Source organism: Cygnus olor, chromosome 16, assembly GCF_009769625.2.
Source record: "Cygnus olor isolate bCygOlo1 chromosome 16, bCygOlo1.pri.v2, whole genome shotgun sequence".
Taxonomy (NCBI): domain Eukaryota; kingdom Metazoa; phylum Chordata; class Aves; order Anseriformes; family Anatidae; genus Cygnus; species Cygnus olor.
The window spans coordinates 13,669,879-13,692,097 of NC_049184.1; the positions used below are offsets into that span (position 1 = coordinate 13,669,879).

The 22,219-nt window shown below is 45.5% G+C and overlaps 1 protein-coding gene across 2 annotated transcripts in view; it reads right to left on the reverse strand.

Moving 5' to 3' along the window:
• The window catches only part of NKAIN4 (sodium/potassium transporting ATPase interacting 4), a 49,382-nt gene that overhangs the window by 1,569 nt on the left and 25,594 nt on the right, over window positions 1–22,219 (reverse strand). Inside the window, exons 4-7 of one of the 2 annotated variants that reach the window (XR_005824797.1) lie at window positions 14,809–15,006; window positions 8,045–8,105; window positions 4,749–4,833; window positions 198–294 (exon numbers count right to left, since the gene is read on the reverse strand). Coding sequence is in view for 1 of the 2 variants with exons in the window: in XM_040575635.1 (XP_040431569.1) it covers window positions 4,749–4,833; window positions 8,045–8,105; window positions 14,809–15,006 (344 nt within the window). In the remaining variant the exon portion in view is untranslated. The remainder of the gene's footprint in view (window positions 1–197; window positions 295–4,748; window positions 4,834–8,044; window positions 8,106–14,808; window positions 15,007–22,219) is intronic. The other variant, XM_040575635.1, reaches the window with a different exon arrangement.

Below are 22,219 nucleotides of genomic sequence, written 5' to 3' on the forward strand. Positions count from 1 at the left end.
TGTTAGATCCATGGATCTTCAGCCTTTGGAGCTGTGTAAAACTTGGTTAGGAATTTTAAAAGCTAAGGGCCACCTCTGGAATAAAGTAGCTTCTTAAAGCATATCACTGTAATTTCAGTGCAGAAGCATCAGCATAAGCATATCTACTTTTGTAGCCAGCATTAAAGATGAGTGAAAGCTTTCAGCTGGAACATCACCTCTTAAATATGCAGCTTCAGGTTGATCAAAACAGTTTGCAAATTCAGGTTGATATTCAGCTTTTTTTTTTGTTGGGGGGAAGGGGGGGAAGTCTACCTAGAAAGAAAAGCAGAAGGATTTTGATGTGTGTAGTGTCTCTTTTTCCAAAGTGGGCTTGGTATCTTGGTCATTTTAAAAAAAAGTTTAGAGGAAAAAATCAACCCTAAAGGAGTTTTAGTTTTTCCCACTCCCTCCCCCAGTGTTTCAGTTTGGATTTTGAAGAATACTATTTGCATACTTGTACAAGTTTATCTACTGAAAAACCCACTTTCAATGTAGTTAAAGTGGGTGACTGTTGTATGGGTCTAGTCCTCTAATTCAGCATGCTCACAGCTGCTTCGTGCCTGGGGCTAGCAGACAGGCTGCACTGCAGAAGAGCTGTTGAGGGAATATTAAAGGAAGCAATTACCATGCGGAGCCTTGGACCCCTCAATCAACCAATGCCTCCTGTTGCTACCCTGTCAATCCCGGTGGCTCCATCTGATAAAAGTCACACCCTTGGTTATTCTCTGGCCCTTTCCAGTGGTAGATCTAAGGGAAGCAAAGTCAGTGAAATCTGGCTCCATAACTAAAGTTACATCAATAACTTATGAGCTTTAATAGAGTATTCGTTGTGCCAGGTTGTGCCCATGTTGTGGACAGAAGCCTTACAACTGTGCAATTCATTACTGGTTGTGTAAGTGTGGTGTTCCATGGCAGGGAGCTGTATTTATTGCTTATCTCTCTAGATTTTAAGTAGAGGCTACTTCCCATCATCCAGCTAGTTCTTGGTTTCGCAATAAATTATGTGCGGAATCATGTTATGAGACTATTCAGTATTGTAACTGAGATCACCCAGTAGTGAAACACACTCAGAGAATGATGTCAAAAGCCTGAATGGATGCAGCAGGCAGGAAGTGCTGACAAGTTATCGAATGATTTGGACCTCCTACTGTCTTGGCAGGCATTGCAGGGTACTTGGAGATAACAGCTTTAGTCAAACTTCAAAGCTGGTGGTTAACCCTTGCACGGTTACCATGTGAGAGCTCTCTTGTTTCAAATGGGAGCTCTGTTACTGCAAATGAACGAGAAAAGCAGCCCTGATGCCTTTTACCATGAAGCCTAAGAGGAGATGGTGGTGGAAACAGGCGGGGCCTGAATTTGATCTTTAGCCAAGGAAAGGTGAGAGCTCAGTCTTTCCTTCCTGAAATCTCATTGGGAATGTTCTCTTTTGGTCTTGGGAATTACTTTGGCTTTAATATAACTGGTTTATTATCCTGTGGTTAAGTACTTTCACCCAGAAAGTCGTACATCAAAGATTTAACTTCTATCAAGTAGTCTAATATTTCATTATTAATTAGTGCAGCATGTTGGTGAGAGTATTCTACTACACAAAAGCTTCCAGGAGGCCTTCTTAAGCCTGTGACTTAAAATAGGAGTTAAAATAGGAGACTTGAAATAGGAGTTATCACATTCAAACACCCGTAAATTCAATGACATGCACAACGAAAACAGTTGTGGAACCTGAAATAACTGTATTTATAGAACAGTGTTGCTGTGAGGGTGGTGGAGAGGCTAATTAGGATGAAGAATACTTAAAATCATGTGGTTGTAAGCAACAGTACAAAACTGTCTGTTATTTCAAAGAGAAATAACACCTGGCTTTGATCACTTGTGTGGTATTCAGTTAACTTCCTTGCAAATGAAGTGAAGGAGATCAGCTTGAGATAAAGCTGGGTGATAACTGGATTAGGTCTGGAAGTATCTGCTATCAGCAATAGCGTTGGGAGATGTTTTTTCAACCTAATTCAAGGTAAAGGTATGTGAAAGGCGTGTGAGAGCATCTTTCAGTGCAGGGGGTAGAAGCTGAAGGCCAGAAGTAAGTTGCACGCTTTTCAATGCTGAACTTAGCAGCTGATAACCACAGAAGTACATTACCAAGGAACATATTCTGCTTTGAATTTTGACAGTGTATTTAAAAGTTACTTAACTCAGAGGCTGGGTGGTCAATACAGGAGCTATGGGTCTGGTCCCAGACTTAAGCAATGCATACCAGTCTAGGTCGATGTCACTGTTCTGGGGATCCTTCAGAATATGGAAATCCCTAATTTGTAGAGATAAAGTAGGGAAATATGCAAGCCAAGACAAGGGAGAGGACACAGCAAGAGGAGAGGAAGGAGTGTGATCTCATCAGAAAAGGACAGGTAAAACTGGAGTGCAAAGGATAATACCATTAGACAGGGAATGAATGAAAGCGATCCTGTTAGACAGTTGTGGCAACAGGACAAGACCATCATCAGGACAAACTGACTACTGACAAATGGGGCGATGCCATCCTAAAATTAAAAATAGAAGTTCATAGCTGCAGTTAGCTCTGAGTCAGTTGTAAAACGTATTTGGTTTCATTCAGGGCTTCCATCAACAAAAAGGAGGTAAAACAAAGCACATGTTCCTGGCCCCTAGCTGCTCTAAAAATTTAACTTGAAACAAGTTGGATGTATTTGTTGTTTTGCATCTTCTTGGAAGGATATAAAATGTTTTCAGCCACCGTTAAATGACTTTCATAGCAGGACAAGGGCATCTGGCCCTCAGTGCCCCATACTATAAAACTCCACAACATCGTTAGCTGAGAACCAAATATCCACTCCTACTCCCACTCCTGCATGTGGAAGAGAGGCAATTGCTAGACTGGAATAAACAAAAATTAGTGTTTGGCTGCTGTGAAATTTATAGAGGGTCACCTTATCTAGTTCTTAGCAGCTGTTTTCACCTCTAGTTAGTCAGGAAAGAAATATTATATTGTGCTGGCAGAAGCTATCAGTGTGTGAATGATGGTCTGAACAATGGAAATGAACGGAATTAGCTGTGCACTTTAGCTTACCATCTTGTTAAGACCCTGGTAAGGAAGTTTTACATTGCTAGCTTCTCAGTGGGGATTACAATCTCCCCACACAGAAAACTTCATAATTGCTAGCTTTTTTTCACAAACAGAATTGTCATTTTAAGGAAAAAAAAAAGTAGCCCAAGCCCCATACTGTAAAAGCACACCGCTGTGTCAAGCTAATAAATCAGGGAGCTGCCTACAGAAGTTCCATGGCTTCTGCAGACTATAGGAAGTTCCATCCCACTGTGACAAAATGAGAGGGAAATCAATATTTAATCTCCTGTAGCATCCCTTCTAATAATGCTATTGCACCCCCAAAGTTACAGGGAATTTAACTGCTTTGCAGCAATGACTTATTCTTCTGGTCTTGTGCTGTGTTCTGCAGTGACAGTGCGCAGTAAGTCCATACCACGTTACAGGGCAACATCTACAGATTTATCTGGGGGTAGTTTTTCTTCTCTCAACCCCACTTTTCTCCCCTGTCTTCACATCTTTCTTTTTGGCGGAGCTCTCTACTAATATTATTCCCCAAAACAACCTTCCTAGGCGGCTGCTTTTAAAAATTTCTGCAGATTGAACTGCCTTCTTGCAGCTCGATGCAAGAAGCACCAAAAATTCACTCCTATTGCTGCTTTAAACAGATAATGCTAGCCTTTGTTTGAGATTCTCAATAAGTACCAGCTTTAGACTGGACTGTGTAGAAGTGCACTCTTGTGCCGTCAGCAGTGGAAGGAGAGGAGCTGAGGGCAGAAGCTGGAATTCAACAATGTCTCTATTACACTGGCATGAGAGGAGCTGCTGAGGATGACTCCCTTTTCTGCTCCCCCCTCTCAGCTGAGCTCTTGGGATGCCACACAAAACTGCTGTTCTTGTAGGCAACAGAATTCCAACACAAATGAAACCTTAAGAGCAAACTTGCCCTGTCCTGCATACAAATTAACGCTCATTTTAATTTGTTGGTGTGTTAGCTTTGCCCCTTACAGGCTCTCCAGAAGCACAGGCAGATGCAGAGGGAGACTGTTACAAGAGAGTCAAAGGTCACGGTGCCATTACAGGAGGATGACACGGACGTGGCCAGTGATCAAAACTGCATGGATGCATAGGTCTAAGTTCAGTCGTGACTGCCCACAAAGCTGAGATAGGGTTTAAATAACTAGAAGCTGCATATATTTTACCCCAGTAGAGATCTGTCATTGAGCCTGATGTGCCATAATTTAACTTTAGGATCGAGAATCATATTCTGCTGTCCCTATGGCTTATTCTCAACATACACTTATTCTCAGCTTCCTCACAGCTCCTATCTGTACCTGCTCAGGCAGCATTCACTGCTGAAAAGCCTCTCTTTGCTTTCTTCAAGGAAAGGCATCCAGTAGCTTGTATACAATAGCATCCTACAGCTGGCCCAAGTGCTTCCTATCAACCCTCACTGCCATCAGCCAAGCTTTGCCCTGGCAACCAGGGGCTGAGCAAAGGCAGTTTCACCCTTTCTGGTCTTTCTGGTGTTCTGCAACTTGTTTGTTCCTTCTGTGCCTGAAAAACCTGCTGGAGAAATCAACCTGCGAGGAGGAAAAACCCCAAACCAATGGCAACCCTGAGCCGTCAAACTCAGAGGCATGCACAGCCTCTTAGCATAGGAGACGATACTTACAGGTATGTCTGCTTGAACAAAAGGTTGGTGGGTTTTTCATTGACATGGTAGAGAGGAAATGGATCAAATCCACCAATGAAATCAACTGAAAAAAAAATCAGAACTCAAATAAATAAACAAACATGGCCAGAAAGTTGGAAGGAAATGAAAGGAAAAGTCGGTTCATGTCATGGCATAACACAAAAATCAGTGAGAACAGAAAAATGATTCTTCAGGTGTGAATTGCCAGGTGGGAAGTTCTCCCTGTACAGACCTCTTTTCCTGGATGGATCCCCGAGGCTGGGCAAGCCTGCCAAGGAGGAGATTCAGCTAACGCAAAACTCGAAGCACAGAGCTAACAAAAGACCCGAACCAAACAAGGCTCCAGAAAAACGAGAGGACCTTCCTCAGCCTTCTCGGGTATTGCTGCCACGCCGTGACTTCACGCGAGAAGGGAGCTGACAAAGCCTCGGCCATTCAGCGATGTGCTGAGAGAAGGAAGCTGGGGGCTGGCTTGTGAGTAAATGCCAGCAGAGAATTTGGCAGCGCAGCGGTCCCCATGAAGGTTATATACTGAAGTGGGAATTTTCTTGCCCCACTTGTCTTTCCTGCAAGACAGACTACAGCAGCTTTGGAGAACTGCAAATACCCCATTGTCTTCAGCTCTGCTATTTTTCAGGTCCCCTCTGCCAACTCCATTTCTTTTAATTGTATACAAGTAGGAACAATGCTTCCCTTCTCCAGTACTCACAGAAGGGCAATGTAACTAAACCAGGAATGTTTTAAGTGACAATTCCCCTTAGTAACCATGGAACAGTTTTCCAAGTCTCTCTTAGTTCCCCTGAAATTAGGCCAAGCCTGCGTTACTGAGCTTGGCCAACATAGCGGGGTCAGTGGGGGGATGATGTGGTGCGGTTTGTGATCAACCTAGAAGGCCCTGCAAAAACCTTTAAAACATATCCAGCTTAGACCTCCTCTTGGTGCCAAGTTAGAGCATCTTGTTTGGAAGTATGAAAGCTATCCCATCCAAAAGCCATTTAAATATAACTGGAATGTTATTAACTATATAAATGCCTGTTCGTTTTCCTTTCCTGAAGGTGGCACTATAATTTTAGATTTTAGCTAAATATTTTTTTTATGAACAAACAATAGAAAAAATGTTTCCTAAACATATAGGAAGTGGGGAAAAAAAAAACACCTAAAAATATGTTTAGAAACCCAAGGACAACGTACCCTCACGAATTCCATCTTGATGGATAGCCTCATGCTGACACTGTGGTTCTGGAACAACTGTGAGTTAACGGGTGAAATCTGTAGAGATTCTAAGCAAACTGGGGGGATACTTCCCAGCACTACCAGTGAGACCGAACTTTACTTATCCACTTAAAAAAAAACAAGTATTTTAAAATTGAAACAGTTGGCAGTTTTAAAAAAACAGATGCTAACTATATTACCTCAATTGTGCAGCGTTAAGAAGGAAACCTCCTTAATGACATGCAATTTACAGTAACTGTCCATTACCTTTAACAAACGAGTCATCTCATCTCAGCACCCAACTGTGGAAGCACCCAAAAGCCAAGTCTCTTAAAGAGAAAATCTGAACTGTGGTTGTTCATTGTTGCTACCACCAAGACATCTCAGTGCATTGGGACATCTAAAATATTCTTGCCCACAGTTCAGTGTTAGTAGATCCCTACTGCTGTGTTTTCTCATGAAAATCACGTTAGCACGAGCTTCCTGATTAATGTGCCTCAGCACTTATAACTACTTCATGCTGCATATCAAAGGAACATTTAAAAGAAACCACAAATGGAAGGGAAAATTAAAACGCAGCTCAAATTTATTCGGGTCACTGGGAGGATCTACCACTGTGAGTGTGAAATATTGATGGTTTGTCATTGTTAATTATTCAAGCTGGCATTTTAACTCCAAGCTGGGAAACTGGGAGGAAAAAGGAATTTGTCAGTGGAAGGAAAAAAAGAAAAAGTATCCTGGAATTAACAGCTCTGTGATTCTTGATAGTGCTTCCTTCCATGTGATTGCCTCTCCTACCAGATCCCTCCCATAAAAATGAGCTCTGTCAAGTTACTACTTTGCAATATTCAAAAGAGGCTCAGAATTCAAGCTATTTAGCTAACAGAAGAGCTATAGGGTAATTTAAAAATATTACTTATAATACAGCACCTTCACTAAGTGCAATTCCAAGCTCTGAGCAAATAATCAATAAAGCCAGCAGAATGAGTTCAGCCGCACAGGAAACAACAGCAAAACGCGAGGACAAGTCAGATAAGCAATGCATCTCATCTCACCCGTATGAAATCAACATTCTTCGCATACTTTCAAATAGTCAGCTCAAAGCTGTTATTTTTCAGCTAACATCCATGCCAGCTGCTCTTTAAAACAACAGAGCTACTTGCACAAACCTGACAAAAATCTTAAGGAATTGATATTTGGGTATAAAACCTTTGAATCAGATCCTTACCTGGAGAAAACTGGCCTAGACCCACTGATTTCAGTAAGAATATTCCAATTTAAACATTCAGAGAAGTCAAAAACAGAAAGGCAACTCACTGCCAAAGAAAGCAGAATTCACATTTATTTGAACCCTATGCACGCATTCTTTTGTTTGCAAAAGCATTGGTCTCAAGGGGAGTTTTAGAGGGGCAGTAATTCAGGAGCAGGCTACAGGTGTCTGGATAGATCCCACAGAGCCAACCATCCTTGTGACTTCTCTGAATTTTTGCTTTTTTTCTGACACGTCACAGTGAATGTATGACACTTGAGAGAGTCGTCCACCAAACATGAGAGTCAGCTCCATCACCCTTCCCGTAACTCAGATGTGGTGCTTCCTCTGCTTTTAAATTAAGCAGTCAGGATGGTTCCTGGCAAGAAATCTCATGCTCTGCTTTATCCTCAGCTTGTGGCACATGATACTCAGCAGGTGGCTCAGTTGAGTACCCGGCTGTATTTGCTGTAGGTTCTCCTGCTTACATTTCAGTGCCATTACTCTTCAGCTATAGAAGCCTGAGAACAGAAGAAGCTGCCCAGTTTCTCTAAAGCCTAGCCTGAGTGAGTAGCTAACACCAAGCTTTTTTGTGTTGGAAGAGTAGCCAGATTACAGCACGTAACACTTAGTGACTTGAGGGGAAATATCACACAGTAAAAAGAGCCGATCCTTGCAAGGTAGGCAGTACCACATCACATAAATGGAGAGATGGAAAGTAGTCTGATGACAACTCGTTCTTGATAGATGAACATCTGAGATGGAAAGCAAATTTAATAAACCCTTTCCAGGGGATCTGTTAATAAATACTTACAGCTGTCTTCTTCTTCTGTAAAAACACTAACAACATAACAGGCGTAGACAAAGCCCACCAGCTGGAAAACAGAGAGAATAAATCATTTCAGCATCAATCTTACACGGCCGGTCAAAACCCACTTGGCATGACGTTAGCAGCCAATATTTATTCTCCACTTGGCAGCACTACTGTAACAGTGGAGCCAAGTCATATTTGCTGTGAGGTGGGGAGTACAGGTGTAGTCTTAGAGGAAGGCACTGCTGGGAGCAGACTCAAAGCTCAAAACTTGAAAGACCCATCCTCACCTTCAGATTGCAACCTGCTGTCACTAGGATGGTTGGCAAGAACAAGGGCTGGCTTTGTTGATACTAAAACTACTGTGCTAAGTTTATGCTCTGTAAGAAGTGATGGGGCTGCAGGAGACTGCCCAATGGAACGTTTTAGATAGACCTTTACATACAGGACATGCAGGGATAGGTTTAATTATCAGAGGTTCAGGGATAAGAGCTCATCAGCTCTGTATTCCTGTGATAAGGGGAATGCAAGGGGAGAGAAATTACACTGGTGTAGGAGCAATCAAAAAGATGTGAGCAGTTTTTATGCAGACGAGATAGAAACTTAGCTAACCATAAAAACAGTGCTGCACTGCAGCAATGTTCAGAGCCACTGAGATCTTTTGTAACGTAGGCTTGGAGATCTGAAGTTCATTGGAAGGAAATCCCAGTCTTACTCTAGGTCCTCATTTTCTAAAGGTCTTTCTATGGAGAATAAACACTGCTGCATGGAGTAATCAAGCATTGGGCCTGCAAAGTAAACGAGCTGGGGCATGGTGAAAAACAAACAAGACGGTAGCGATGGTCTTACTTCACAAACTGCAGAGGCTAGCAGGAAACTGCCACCTCCTGGGAAGTAGATGGATGCAAGGAAGGAGCAGTAACACAACGGGGTGCCTCTCAAATAGCAGCCGTCCTGGCGTGGCACGGCCCTCATGTCAACCCATTGCTCGGAGCAGTGTTTGGAGCAGAAAACTAGAGTGAACGTTAAAAAAGCAATTTATGGTAGCCCAGTGGGTCTGTGCTTAGTTGATAGAGCTTTGTAGGAGCTCTGAAGTATCAGAACTGCCGTGTTCAATTTCAGTAGCAAGATGTTACCCAGCCTGAAAAGAGAAAAAAGCTTTTGGTACTATGGGAATTAAGCATTCTAGATTCAGCAAGGTTTTATTTTGCTCTGCCTTCTTCCTGGTAATCAAATATCCTCTCCATCCTTCATTTTACATCTTTACATAGCACCCCACTTAGTGAGATCTTGGTTGACAGTAACCGTATTAGTAAAGTTATTGTGAGACATAATTGTTTTCCACTGTGAACTCAATTTTCCTGAACAAGAGTTAGAATGTAACATACAGTGACTCACTCCAAGGGAAGGCAGAATGATGCATGGTGAAGCTCGAAAAGTAGAGTCCATTCATTTTTAATATGACAGAAAAATACATCACACCAGAAAACAAAAGGCAAGATAATGAGATTTCTACTGGGGAGTTATAAGGCATTCTTGATTTCTCCAGCTCTCCCAGACAAAAGAGACCTTGTTGGAAGGGAATGGAATATTTTTGTAGCATCATCAAACCCTGTGTTTCCTTTACATCTCCTGTAATCATCCTAGAGACGAGCCAGCTCCCTCCTTTGCTCTGGGTGGGCCCTATGGAAACATGTCCCCGCACCTCAGCACAGGAGAGGTAGTTCCGTGGCTCACTCTTTCCCCCATTGGGCATTCCCAAAACCAGCAGTATTCACACAAAGTTTCTACAAGCACTTCGCTCAGAAGAAAACCCTTCCGAGCATGATGGAAGCTGCGAGGCCATGTGCAGCAGCCAATTAGTTTTACCTGCCCACTTTGGGACTTGCCCACGGGCAGACCCGCTTCCTCACTGTAGGATCGCAGTAGGAGTGTGCTTACACACATCCTTTGCTGCATGGAAATGCTCTGGCATTTTTTGAGTTTGAAGGTTATTTCACAAGAGATAAGGCCAAATCACAGGGCTGACACACACACACAAATACCCAAGCAGGGAAGATGCATCTTGAATGCACGCTCTGATTCCACAGGAGCTCGAGGAAGGCTTTCTCCTTCCCCAGATTTTCTGTCATGCCCCAGAGTAAGAACTTCGGGTTAACAGCCATGCAAAATGGCATGAATCATCCACTATTATTATATGCTATAACATATGCACACAAAACCTATCTAAGTTTGCCATTCCTGATATCTGGGTCAGGGAACTCCTAATTCCAGCTCCATTGGAGCAGAGAGTTTTGTTTTTAATCTCCTGATAAAGCTTTCAAAGTGACCTGACAGATGTTTAAAATTTTCTTTGCATTTACCCTATAACCCATTCCTTCTTGACAAGAGTTTCATCAATAATAAATTGCTTATTCAATTGAACATATTTTTTTTTAATTCAAATAAGTTCTGCAAGTCTTGCAGCCTGCCCAGAACAGGAGATTTTCTGTGGCAAAGGAGGGAAGAGACCTACAAGATAAATGTGAGCACATTTTTATGCTGGCTGACCTAAACTGTAATTAACCATATAACCTCAGGGATGATGTGAACTCTCCTGGGACTCCCTGCGTCTTGCTTCCTGCATGAATTGTGAATGAAGCAGTTAGAGAGAAATGCCGTTCCTATCGCCCAGTCGTTCTCAGTGGAAGAGTCTGCTGGAGCACGCGGTGAGTAGACTCCAAGAGACACCAGTGGTTCCCTTCTGACTGCATTCTTGATGAAGATGTGTCAAGCCCCCAGACACCACCATGGTTAGCACATTAACACAGAACAGAAAGCTTCAAAGACCAAGAATTCAGAAGTAATTTCACTCTTGCTCAAAACATGGTCTTTATTGCTGATTTCAGTAAGAGGACTTTAAGCTCTTCTATCCGAGGGAAACAGCAGTAATTCCTAGATCTTTGTGAACCACATAGGAAAGGTGGAAGAGGAGGGGAGAAGTCAGTGATGTGAAATGACACTAAGCTGTTGCTCTAATTCCCCAAAGAATGTTCTCGGGCTTTAGCCTCTGCTGCTGTTTCTCCACTTGTTCTGCATGTTCAGTACCAGCTTCCTCCAGGCTGCGCAAGTATCCGATTAAGCTTTTTATTAGGAACACATGTTGCAGGCAGGTGTGTTAAGTCAGCCTGTCAGACAGCCTGGGAACGCACACGCTGCCGAACAAGGGAGAGGATGGAGCGAGAGGATGGAGCTGGGATGTCCCAAGCATTGTGCCGGCAGAGCAGCAGGGCAGGAAAGGCAGTATGTGTTCCTAAAGAACAAGGAAACAAACCAGTTCCTCCGTCACCTGAAGTTAACTTTTAAATACTGAGTCGAAGAGTGTTCATGGAAGAGCAGCACTGAGGTAAAGCTCTGGAGGCACAAAGACTGAATTACAGGAAGATCTAATGAAAGGGACCAGCTGGCTGCAAGTGTACAAAATACTTGAAGGATGGGAAGGCAAATTTTAGAAGGTGTTACTGCTGCTTGTATAAAATCTTAGCTTTGATCTGCATCTGTTCTGGTGAAGATTCTGGGCTCTTCAACTCTTCTCTCCAGGGAAAAGAGAAACTTGCCATTGCTTTTTTTCCACCACACAGAATATGTGCAGAATCTCCTTCTCCAGGGCAGATGTACTCCAGGTTTCACTTCTAATCAGAGCTAATGAAGCATGTGCGCTCTCACTGAGAGACGGGGGGGTGGAATAAAAAGACTTCTGACCAATTCCCAAGCTACAAGAAAGCAAAAGCCAGCCTGTGAAAAAGCTATTGTGACCAGATAGTCAAAATGGAGCAAAATCCTTTGATTCCCTGACCTTCTTTACTCTTTGGATGCAATTACAACCACTGAAAATCTAGCTTCTGCCAACAGCAAAGCATCTCTTGCGCCTTGCTTCTCACATAACATCTGCTGTCAAAGCCTGCACTGCCGCCTTCCTGGGAGCCTTCCAACCTGTCAGTCTGAGCGAAAGCAGCAGACAGGCAGCTCTCGGTTGGGAAGATATTTCCAATTTCCACCCCATTCAACGGAGCCTGAGGAAAAGCCTAGACCTCCCCACTCCCAGAACTACCATATGGATGGCCCAGAGCTATGCCAGGTATTTCAGACCCAGAAATCACTCCTCTCCCTGCTGGCTGGCAAGCTGGGGAGATGCAAGATGAATCCTTGGTAAGATAAAAACAAAGCAGATTTTTTGACACTGACTGCTGTTGCATTTCCTGATTAGGTTGGTAGGATTAGTTTTACAGTTACATTTCCATACCAGTACAGACTTTAAGAGGTTTTGTTCTAATTGGAGCTTTTCCTCCGCTGTCTTCGGTGCTAAAGCATTGAGCAAGATTTTCATTCTGGGCCCTACAGCTACTCGTCTCATGTGCGGTGACTGAGGTACCCAGGTTTGATCCCGCTCCAGATTAAAGGAGCTGCTTTTGCCTTCAAGGGGTACAGACAAGCTCTGAACAAAAGCAGACTGAGACCTTATGCGTCTTCCTCAAATGTATGCCCAGGAGTGGAATAACATAGCCAGCAGGAGTCAAGATGACAGCCAGCGCTGCAGTTGCCATATGGGCTAAGGTTTGCTTTCCCTCTGCTTTGGCATGCATGACGAAATCCAGTGAGATGAGCTCAGCCTTCCCCAAGCACACAGCACGGTGCACTAAAGGTCCTCAGGAGTCTCGAGGAATTGGAACCTCCAGAAAACAAGTCTCCTCAGCTGGGTACTGCATAAAGAACGTGGATATCACACTACTCTATCTGGAATTTTTTTAAAAAAGAAAAAAAAAAAACTACCCGACAACTTGTAAAAACAATTGAACAAAGCAAAACCAGCAGAATGGGACAATTTTGCTTGTCCCTCCCCCTTAAAACGGTGCTGACTACTGAGGTCTCGAATGCGTGGGAGACAGGGAGGGAACTAGGTCATGTCCCTGGCTGCATCCCCTGAGCCCTCAGCTCCTCCTCGTGGTTTTTGTACTATCAATCTGGCCTCTCTGCCAGTCTGCTGCTCAGTACCTGCCTGGCGCTCTGGGAAGTACAGCAGCCCGTAATAGAATCTGCCTTAAAATGAGATAAAGAGCACAGAAAAAGATCCTGGCAGGGATCAAAGTGTTTGACCCTCAGAGACTAAGAAGGGAGAGAACTGGCTGACTGGTTTCAGGCGAGGTCTGAGTGCGAATACGAAAAGGCTTCTTTCTGCCTTACCTCAGCAAAGCAGAGAGGAAAAGCTCTATTTTTCCCACTACATGACAAAATTACAACAGCATTTCAGAGCTGGCAGGAGCTACAGGCCTGGGGCTTCAATATTCTACTTTTATTACAGGACAAGTAGAAATTTACTCCACTCTGCACAGCTCAGCCCATATGGCTTCCTTGCATACAAATATTTTAGCCTCATTTCCAGGGTTTAGGATGCAAAAACCCACTGTGAGTTAAGTCTTGGGGAAAAGGATAGAGAAAATGTTTACCTAAATCATATTTTATCGTATAGTTCCCTCCTGTGTCCCCATCTGGCCCCTTGTGGTGTTTTACAGGTGCAGAGGGAGTACTGTCCTGTGCCCCGGGGAAGCAGAAAACACTCCTGGACACAGACTGCTGAGTAGCAGTGTGAGCACTGAGCTCGGGACCAGCTGCCTAAGTCAGTAAGACACCCTGAAACAAAGCTCTGTCCCACTCCAAGTCAGGACTAGTTGTTGGCTGGACCTCGAGCCTGGGACCTGGTGCTTGTGGCAGCTCAGACGTGTAGAAGGATGCTAACAGTGACACACTTCTGCACTTCAGGTCCACCTGTTCTGCCTTCAGAGTCTGTCAGTTGTTTCACCAAAGTCAGGAACAGCACCAGATCAGCGTCAATCCCGCTCCAGCTAACAGCTCTTTATAAAAGAAAACAGGCTCTGATCTTTTGGATACATTGGTCTTCCTTCCTCGTACACGTGCATTGAAGCAACTCACAGACACTTTAGTTCAGATGCTTTTCCCTGAAGGAAAACTCAAACATTAGCAGGCCATGGAGCCCTTCCAGCTCGGGAAGTAGGAGCCCCTCTACCTGCCTGGCTTTGTGACACGGCAAGAGCAGAGCCTGAGTCTCGCTGCTCCCTGCACTCTGTGACATGGATCATCTCCATTAACAGGAAATGCAGGATCAAGACGGTGGAAAGTTGTACCAAAAATGTGCAGAGAAGTACTTGGCACTCCAGAAGCTTGGAATTTCTCTGTATTTGTAACCCTTTAACGTTTATTCAAAGCAAGTTACCCTTCTTTTTAAAGCCATTTAGTGCACGTCCTAGGTGTCAGCAGAAATAAAACCTGCTGCTTTCTCCTTCCTTAAAATTTATTTCATTTTCTGGAGGTAAGGATTTTTTCCATTTTGTTTCTTCACAACAAATGCGCACATACATGCTCCCCCACCCAGCACGAAGTCCCATGGAACAGAAAAAGTCCTCAGAATTGTCTCTGTCCCTATCAAAACATGAATTTCCTCACCCCAGCAGGGGTGCAGGATGATTTGTTGCTGGCTGGTTGTGTGATGCATTACCTCACGTGTTGGGCTGCTGCTATGCATTTCCAGTTCTCTCTAGCAATACCATTCATAAGAACAGGAGAACAAGCAAACAAACAAAAACGTTTTCAGAGGCTTTTGCAATCAGATGATACAAACTGGGGTGGAAAGTGTAGGCCAGCCTCTGTGCCTGCAAAAGACAAAGAGCACCTCCTCCGCAGTCGCTGCCCCGTGGGCTCAGCAGCGTACTCACCGCGATCAGGATCTGGAAGGAGCTGTGCATGACCTCGATGTACCGGTACTCCAGGGCACAGCCTATCACCGAGACGTACGAATGGCTATCCAGTCCTTTGATGCCAGACATTGAAGCCTCCTTCCTCACACAGCCGGGACCATTTTCACTCCACCACGACTGGTGCCGGGAGATGTTAAATGTCAAGAGTTCGCTGTCCTAAAGAGAAGAGTCGCAAAGAGATCTCTGCTTACTCTGAGAGCATCTGACATGCTGCCAGATGGGGGTCATTAAAATCAATGGAAAACCTAAAGCTTCTGAGATCCCCACCCTCAAGAAACGCTAGCACTGATCAAAATACATCGATGTTACCTTTTTTATTAAAAAGTATTTTGCATACAGGCTCCCATGGTGGGAACCGTTTCTGAGGCAGTCCTACGACACCCGAAAAAGCTATTCCACCACAGCAGAGCACATTTTGGAAGCAGGTTTGAGCAGCTTCTAAGCAGAAAGGCGGTTCTAGGCTGCAGATCAACATTTTGCTAGTGGTTCCTGTGCTCACAAAAGCACCCTCTAGCTTTAGGTTTGGGAGATTAATCTTGCAAATCTAGAAGAAAAAGGCAAACGAGAGCACAGAGCACCCCATCACAGGATCTTGTGCTACAGGCATGGGAACCACGCAGAGAAATGAAGGAGGTGAACTTCATAACCCCCAAGTGAATTACAAAACCCAGCAGATTTTCCTGTGTTCCTAGCTTTTAACCCACCTAACAAGTTCCCCTACTGTTTCTAACTGTCCCATTTCCTTCCACTCCCGACATATGGTGTTTCTGCTTCTTATGTTGACCTTAGCACTGACAGCCTCAGGTCAAGTTACCCAGCTGAGCTGACCTCAGCGATGGCTGCAGCTTCTTATAAACACTTTTGCTGCAATTCCTTATGAACTCTACCTCAAGAGAGGCTTTTTTTGTTTTGGTCTTAGCTTTGCTAGTTCAAAAATAATGCCATTGTGGGGGTTACATGGTGAAACATCACACAAGTAGTGCAGGAATTGTGTGCAACCGGCTGCTGTTTTCAAAATAACACACTTGAAAAAAGCATGGGACCTGCTGGAGTGTCCAGAGTGATTTGGGATTTTGAGTTTATGGGACACGGCAAAGCCCTTCCTGCAGATGGCAAAATACAAACAGAGCTGGCAGGGTGGGTCAGGGAAGATCAGCCACACCACTCCACAGAGGAGTGCTAAATGCTGGGTGCCCCCAGCAGGCCTCCCGGGTCACTCTGATGCAGAATCAACCACAAGGGACTGGAAGTTTTATTCTGAAGGTTAGATTACAAAGTGGATCAGGCACAGTCTCCATGAGTCTCTACAGGGTAGAAATACGTATTGGATACACACACCCAGCCAACTGGTTCTAAAGCTTTTAGCACCTATCCATGTGCTACTTGGCACTGGTCACGCCAGGGTCATGCAGGCTGCCTGCAGGAAAGAAGCAGCTCCCAGAATAGCAGCAGTCAGAGCTTGGGGTATTCACACCTCCTAACACAGGAATCCAAACGTGGCAGCTCCTCTGCCTGAGGTCCCCGCAGTCCAGAGGGAACAACAGGATGAGAGCAGCACGGGATGAGAGCAGCTACTCCAGGCTCCTGCTCTGCATTTCCCTCAGCACAGAGGACTTGTCTCTGCTGCCAGTACAGGGAGCGTAGCCAGGTAAGCCTGCAGATACACTTCTGTGTACCCACATTTGTATCCAGGGGCAAACTTGAGTTACAAGAGCAGAAAATCTGAATGCCAGCCAGATAACTCGTGAACAGAAACCGACCGCCCCAGCGCACGCATTGTGTAGGTACCCTCCGCTGCACCACGGATACTCAGAAACAGTTTGCAAAGCTGTTATTAAAATATGCTGCAGGAAGCACACGTTAAGAAATGTGGACAATTAAGTGAGGAGGCAGCTGCCAAGTTCCCGACATAATCACTACAACAGATGGGATGTGTTTTACAGTAGATGGAGGAGGGCATGGAGATGAAGGATGGCACCAGAGCAAGAGCAGCCTGAATAGCAAAGGAAAGACAATAGAGAAAACTATTAACAGTTGGGAATTTAAAGGGAGCTGTCTGCATTTTTAAGGCCAAGGGAAATAATTAGGTTGGCAGCTCCAGGGTAACACACTGCAAGGTGCTGTGCCATCTACATTGCTGGAGTTTTCTCATGCAGCTTTTTGCAGTTTTGCCAGAAGAGTCTCGAGCTTGCTCCCTCTGCTGGGCATTGCTCTTCGGTGGCCCACAGAGATCCCATATATCAACCAAATTGCACCTTTTCTGCAAAGCTTGCTCTTTCTCTCCCCGCTCTGCGTGTTCTGACACACGGATTTTCCCCAGCAAAAGCTCTTCCCCCCGCAGCCAGCCAGCCCTCCAAGCTGCTGCGCTCTTCTCACAGACCACTGGAGTTAGGGAAGGAAAGAATCATCTCAAAAAAAACCAAACACCTCAATTCCTTTTTCTTTGCCTGGGGCTTTCCCCAGTTAGCACAGTAACAAAGCCATTCCACGGGGCACCACAGGATCTACTCTTTACCCCGGTCCCCAGGGCTTCCCTTTCCCAGCTCACAGATGGTGCTTTCCCAAACCTTCTGCCTCGCTGATGCAAAGAGCCCCTCCAGTGCTCTTCTCTGCTCCTTCCAGAGGCGTCTGTGTGTATTTGGCAAAATAGGGAGCAGGCTGCTCTCCTTCCTCAACCTCTGTACCATCCATCAGTCATTACAGAATTGGTTCTGACTTAGCTTTACCACAGAAGCTGAACTTGTTTGTGAACGAAGCCTGAAAAAGCAGAATGAGTGCTGGGCTGGAGGTGGGCAGGTAGAAGGACAGTAGGTCCTGAGCAGCAGTGACTGCTGCTCGCCTATTGTCACACTCCAGCTCTGCGCAAAAATATTATACTCGGCTAGGAACAGAGCGGAGAAAAGGAGCACATTTGAATTCTGAAGGTACCCCCACAACTCGCACACACGAGCCAGCCATCGCAGACGGAACACGAATACTGATTGCACAGCGGGGCCGCGGATGCCCTCGGGTTCACAGTGCAGAGGCACCTCTCTGAACACACATCTGGCTGCAGCTCTGCAGGGCACAAGGGCAGCACAAACGAAAGGCTCTCGACATGCAAAGCGATGCCGTCCCTTTGCTCGTCTCCCTGGCTGGGGTCCTCCGAGGATACCTGCGTGGATGAGGCATAATGAAAGAGCATCCAGGAAAATCAGCTAATTGACCTCCAGTTGTTCGGTGCTTGCTGGGAGATCAGAAAAACAATCCCAGGATGTCTCCTGTGGTTTGCCAGCATCATTTGCGAGGAGGTGGTTGAAGATAAATGTAACTGTGAAATAGGAACACTGCTCTAAAACTATCAGAAAAGGATCAGCCACGAGAAAATTTTGGAAACAGCTGTTTCCCAAGACCTTTCTGTAAAACATTTGAAGTCTAAACACACCGAAAGACCCTCAGAAGTGGTACGCAGGTTGAAAGATACTAATGAGTCCCAGAAGTGAGCAAGCCCTGCTGTCGGGAGAGCGAGCGAGCTGTGTAACTACACTCCCCCTTGTTCCTTGACAGGCTGCTAGCTGAAGGGCTATCGTTTCCTCCTTAACCTTCAGCCTCTGGAGAAATACGAGCAAAGAGCGATACGAGCTCCTCCTCAGGAGGATGTTGAAGGCCAGCCAGAAATCACACTTCGCTCGGAACCGCTGTAGCACCTTGTTGCTATCTATTTGCCAGCAGCGTGAGAAGGAAGACGACAGCACTAAAACTGTCGTACCTACATCTTAGAGTCCATTTTCTGCTCCCAGCCTCACCCCACCGTTTCCCATGGGGAAACTCACACCTAGCTCTGACCCCCAGGGAGGCAGCTGTGCTTAGAAAGCTTCATTTTTCTAAAAGATTTTTTTCTGAAAGCTTTTCTGACATTATTTTTAAGGGACAAATCAGAGGTGGCTTGATTTCTTCTTGTGAACATCCTTCTGAATTATCCCCCCCATTATTTCCTTAATTATCAAGCAAGGCAGCATTATAACAGCTTGGGGAACGAGTTGAAAACTGTATGAGAGCTCCCAGAGCTTGACAGAAGAATTTAATGTCTTTTAAGTTGGAAACACTTCTTATCAAAATGGGAAATATAATGTTTATCTCCTAGTCATGTGTGCTGAATAGCTGTATCACCCTGAGACCACAGCGAAGCACTTCCATCGTTTCTCAGCACACTTGTTGACAATGCCACCACATTTAAAGGGCAAATCCCAGGCTTTCAGCTTCTAAATTCAGGTGGAGTTGAGGGACAGTTGTGATTAGGCATGCATTTAACCAGCCTCCTAACTATTTGTTCAGGTACAAAGTTATCCCAAAGATGCCACCCAGAGTCTCTGGAATACAAATGACACACGTACCCCATCTGACTGATAAGGACTTCCTTTTCCTCATGTTTCTTGAGGAAATTTAGACCACCATGGCTCTGAATTCAGATCAAAGCACTGGGTAGAGGTGAGAGTGGGGAGAAAAAAAAAAGGGAGTGGGGGGTGAAAAATCACCCTTACAAGATGAATAATTCCAGGGGGAAGAGACAAAGGAATAATGTGAATAGACAACAATTCCTCAGATGTCTCCGAACGCTTCTCAAGTACGTGATGAAGAGTCAATCAGCATGGCAGCTGGACAGACAGATGCACATATGTGTTACCAGCAGGATTTTAATTATTAACTCCAACTGACAATTCATACTGTGGTGCTGCAGGAGAGTGTGCTTTGCTCTGAGAAGGGGAGAAGCTTAACACATGACTTCAAGCACAGCCTGGATGTTCAGGAGGTAGCTTCCAGCAGCTCACCTTACTAAATGGCCAGATGGACAAAAAAACCAAAAAACAAAAAAAGAGATAAAAGAGGAACAAACCAGAAAAGGAGGACAAGCGGTCTGGAGAGTGGGCTAGCCACACATCCCACCAAGCACAGTGATACGGAGCAGTACGGAGCTCTCAGACAGAGTTTCTCCCAGATGCTGGCATGCTCAGAACCGAGCAGGGACAGCCAGCAAGGCAGCACTGCCAGAAGCCTCTCCTAGCACGTCCCCATCTCGCTGCCGGCGCTGAGATGCAACCTTTCAAATCCAGATTGCTGTATCTCTTGCCTGCTCGCTGGCAAAGCACTTAAAGCCAAGCTAGCATATGCTAACGCTCAGGGAGGCCTTTCCAGCAGCTAGGGAAGTGCTTTCTTAGCCACTTGTGCAGATCTATCTGTGTCTGTCCACCTAATGAAATTCTGCTGTGCCATCTTTCACACTCCTTTATTCCTGCTAAGAAGAGATAGCAGAATAAAAAATGACAGGGTAGAAAAATAGAAATCAGGACAGTTCAGCTCTTCAACAAGTAGAGAACAGATTCACAGAGCAGGAAAGAACATTTTCCCTTTGGATTACAAAAATTCAGAGTAGTTATAATCACCCTGAGCACAGCTGGCCAGAACAGCCTTCCTCAGGGTTTCCTTGGCCAGGAGAGAGCGAGCGCTGCAGGAGGAACCTGGAGAACAAAGGAGCACTTCAGGAATTGTTGTGAAAGACAGGAGAAAGTAGAGGGTGGGAAGAGACAGACAGATGACCCAAAGAAGGAAAGGGGCAGTGGAGGAGCAGTTGCTTGATAAAGGAAGGCAAACAGCAAGCCCCACAAAGTGCTGTTCAACAACTGTGCACCTACAGCCCATGTTCAATGGATGACACAGTTTGTGCCAGTCTCTTAACCCCTGTGCTGACTTGTTTATGGGCTGAGAAAGGACCTTATCTCCCAGACTCCACAGCTGCGGTGTCCCTGCTTTCTGTTTATTCAATCAGCCAGGCACAAAAACAAGCGTCCGCACCCACCCCAGCCCTACACTGCCTGGCGTTCCCCTGCCTGCATCCTGTACTCTCTCACCAGGGAATTCAGATAGAGGCATCACAGCAGAGAGGATTAGTTGCAATAAGTGCACCTAACCATCATCATAATTTCCTCATTCTCCAGGCACATCCTAAACTTGTTGCAGCAGAAACCCTTGGGTCCTTTCTCCCTTTTCTCACCCCACCTGAGTTATCCCCTGTCTCAGTCGCGCTGGGCTGTCACTGCTAGCCGCCGAGTTAACAAACTCCATTCTTTCCATCTCGGTGCCCTCTCTGCATTTCATCATTATAAATCAGCCAGCTGCTGACAGGTCTCCCCGGCAGGCTGCCCTTGTCAGGAGCACTGCGGGGCGAGCCCGGTGCAGGCAGAAAAGCTGCTCTCCCCCTCCGTCTGCTCCCTCCCACAGCCCCACCAGGAATCCCGGAGCAAACAGCACCCAAAAACCTCCCTCAGAACTACCAGCCCCTTGAGGGACTTGCACAGGAACACAGCAAGCGTGAAAACGCTTGTCTGAAACACTCCCTAGCCTATTCATGCTTAGCCTAGCAGGTAACGAGTTAGCATTTACCTGACCAGCTCCATCAGCATCGCTCCAAAGCTCTTCTAATATCCCGAATCTACCTGCTTACTGCCAGCCTCATTACAAACTTTGATTTCCCAAGAAGCCAAGGCCCCGAGGGCACCAAGGCGCCTGCTGCTCCCAGTGCCCCCATCCCAGCTGATACTCGCCCCCCTCCCAGAGCCTGCTCTACACATTCCCAGCCCAGCCCGGGTGTCCTCCTGGGGCCTGATCCCAGGACTGATGAGATCAATGAGACCCACAGATGTCAGCTGGTGTAGGATCAGGTTTCCCGAGATGCGGCAGGAGAACAATGCTGCCCACGTCTAGCCAGCCTGTGAAACATCACGCCGTCCTACAGAAACTTTAATTCCTGTTCCAAGCGCATCTTTTCTTCTTATGTGGAAATGAGGTCTTGTTTTGTCATTGCAAAGACCCAAATAGCTTCAGATACAGGGAGGGGGGAGGAAAAGCAGCACCACGAGTTTTCCTTACAAGACAGCCTTTTTAAATGAAAGTAACACATGAAGAATAGAGGAAAGGCTGTAAAGGATTTTACCACCAAACCAGCACAAGTAATCTTTGGTTTTGTTCCCACCCCCCAGGTGCCACTAAAGCAGCAGCGTGACATTTTCATTGCAGCTCTAGAGAGAAGTCCACTGAGTCGGTAACAGTACCTCCTGAAACCCAGCCCTACCAAAAGTCCCCTATCACAGGGGACATCCCGCAGGCTAAGTAAAGCTTCCTTACGGGCTGGCTTTGCTGAAACAAACCCCAGCACAGAGCAAGGTTACGAGATGAAGCTCCTCTGTGGTGGAGAAAGCGAAGTTTGTGACGCCGTTTGAATTGCAGAACAGCAATCACCCGACACAGGGCAGGTTGGGATTAGTAAACGCAAATATCAGCTGGATGGGAGCAAACACTGGCTGTCAGGGAAGCTCCCAGAGCAGTTTTTCAAGCC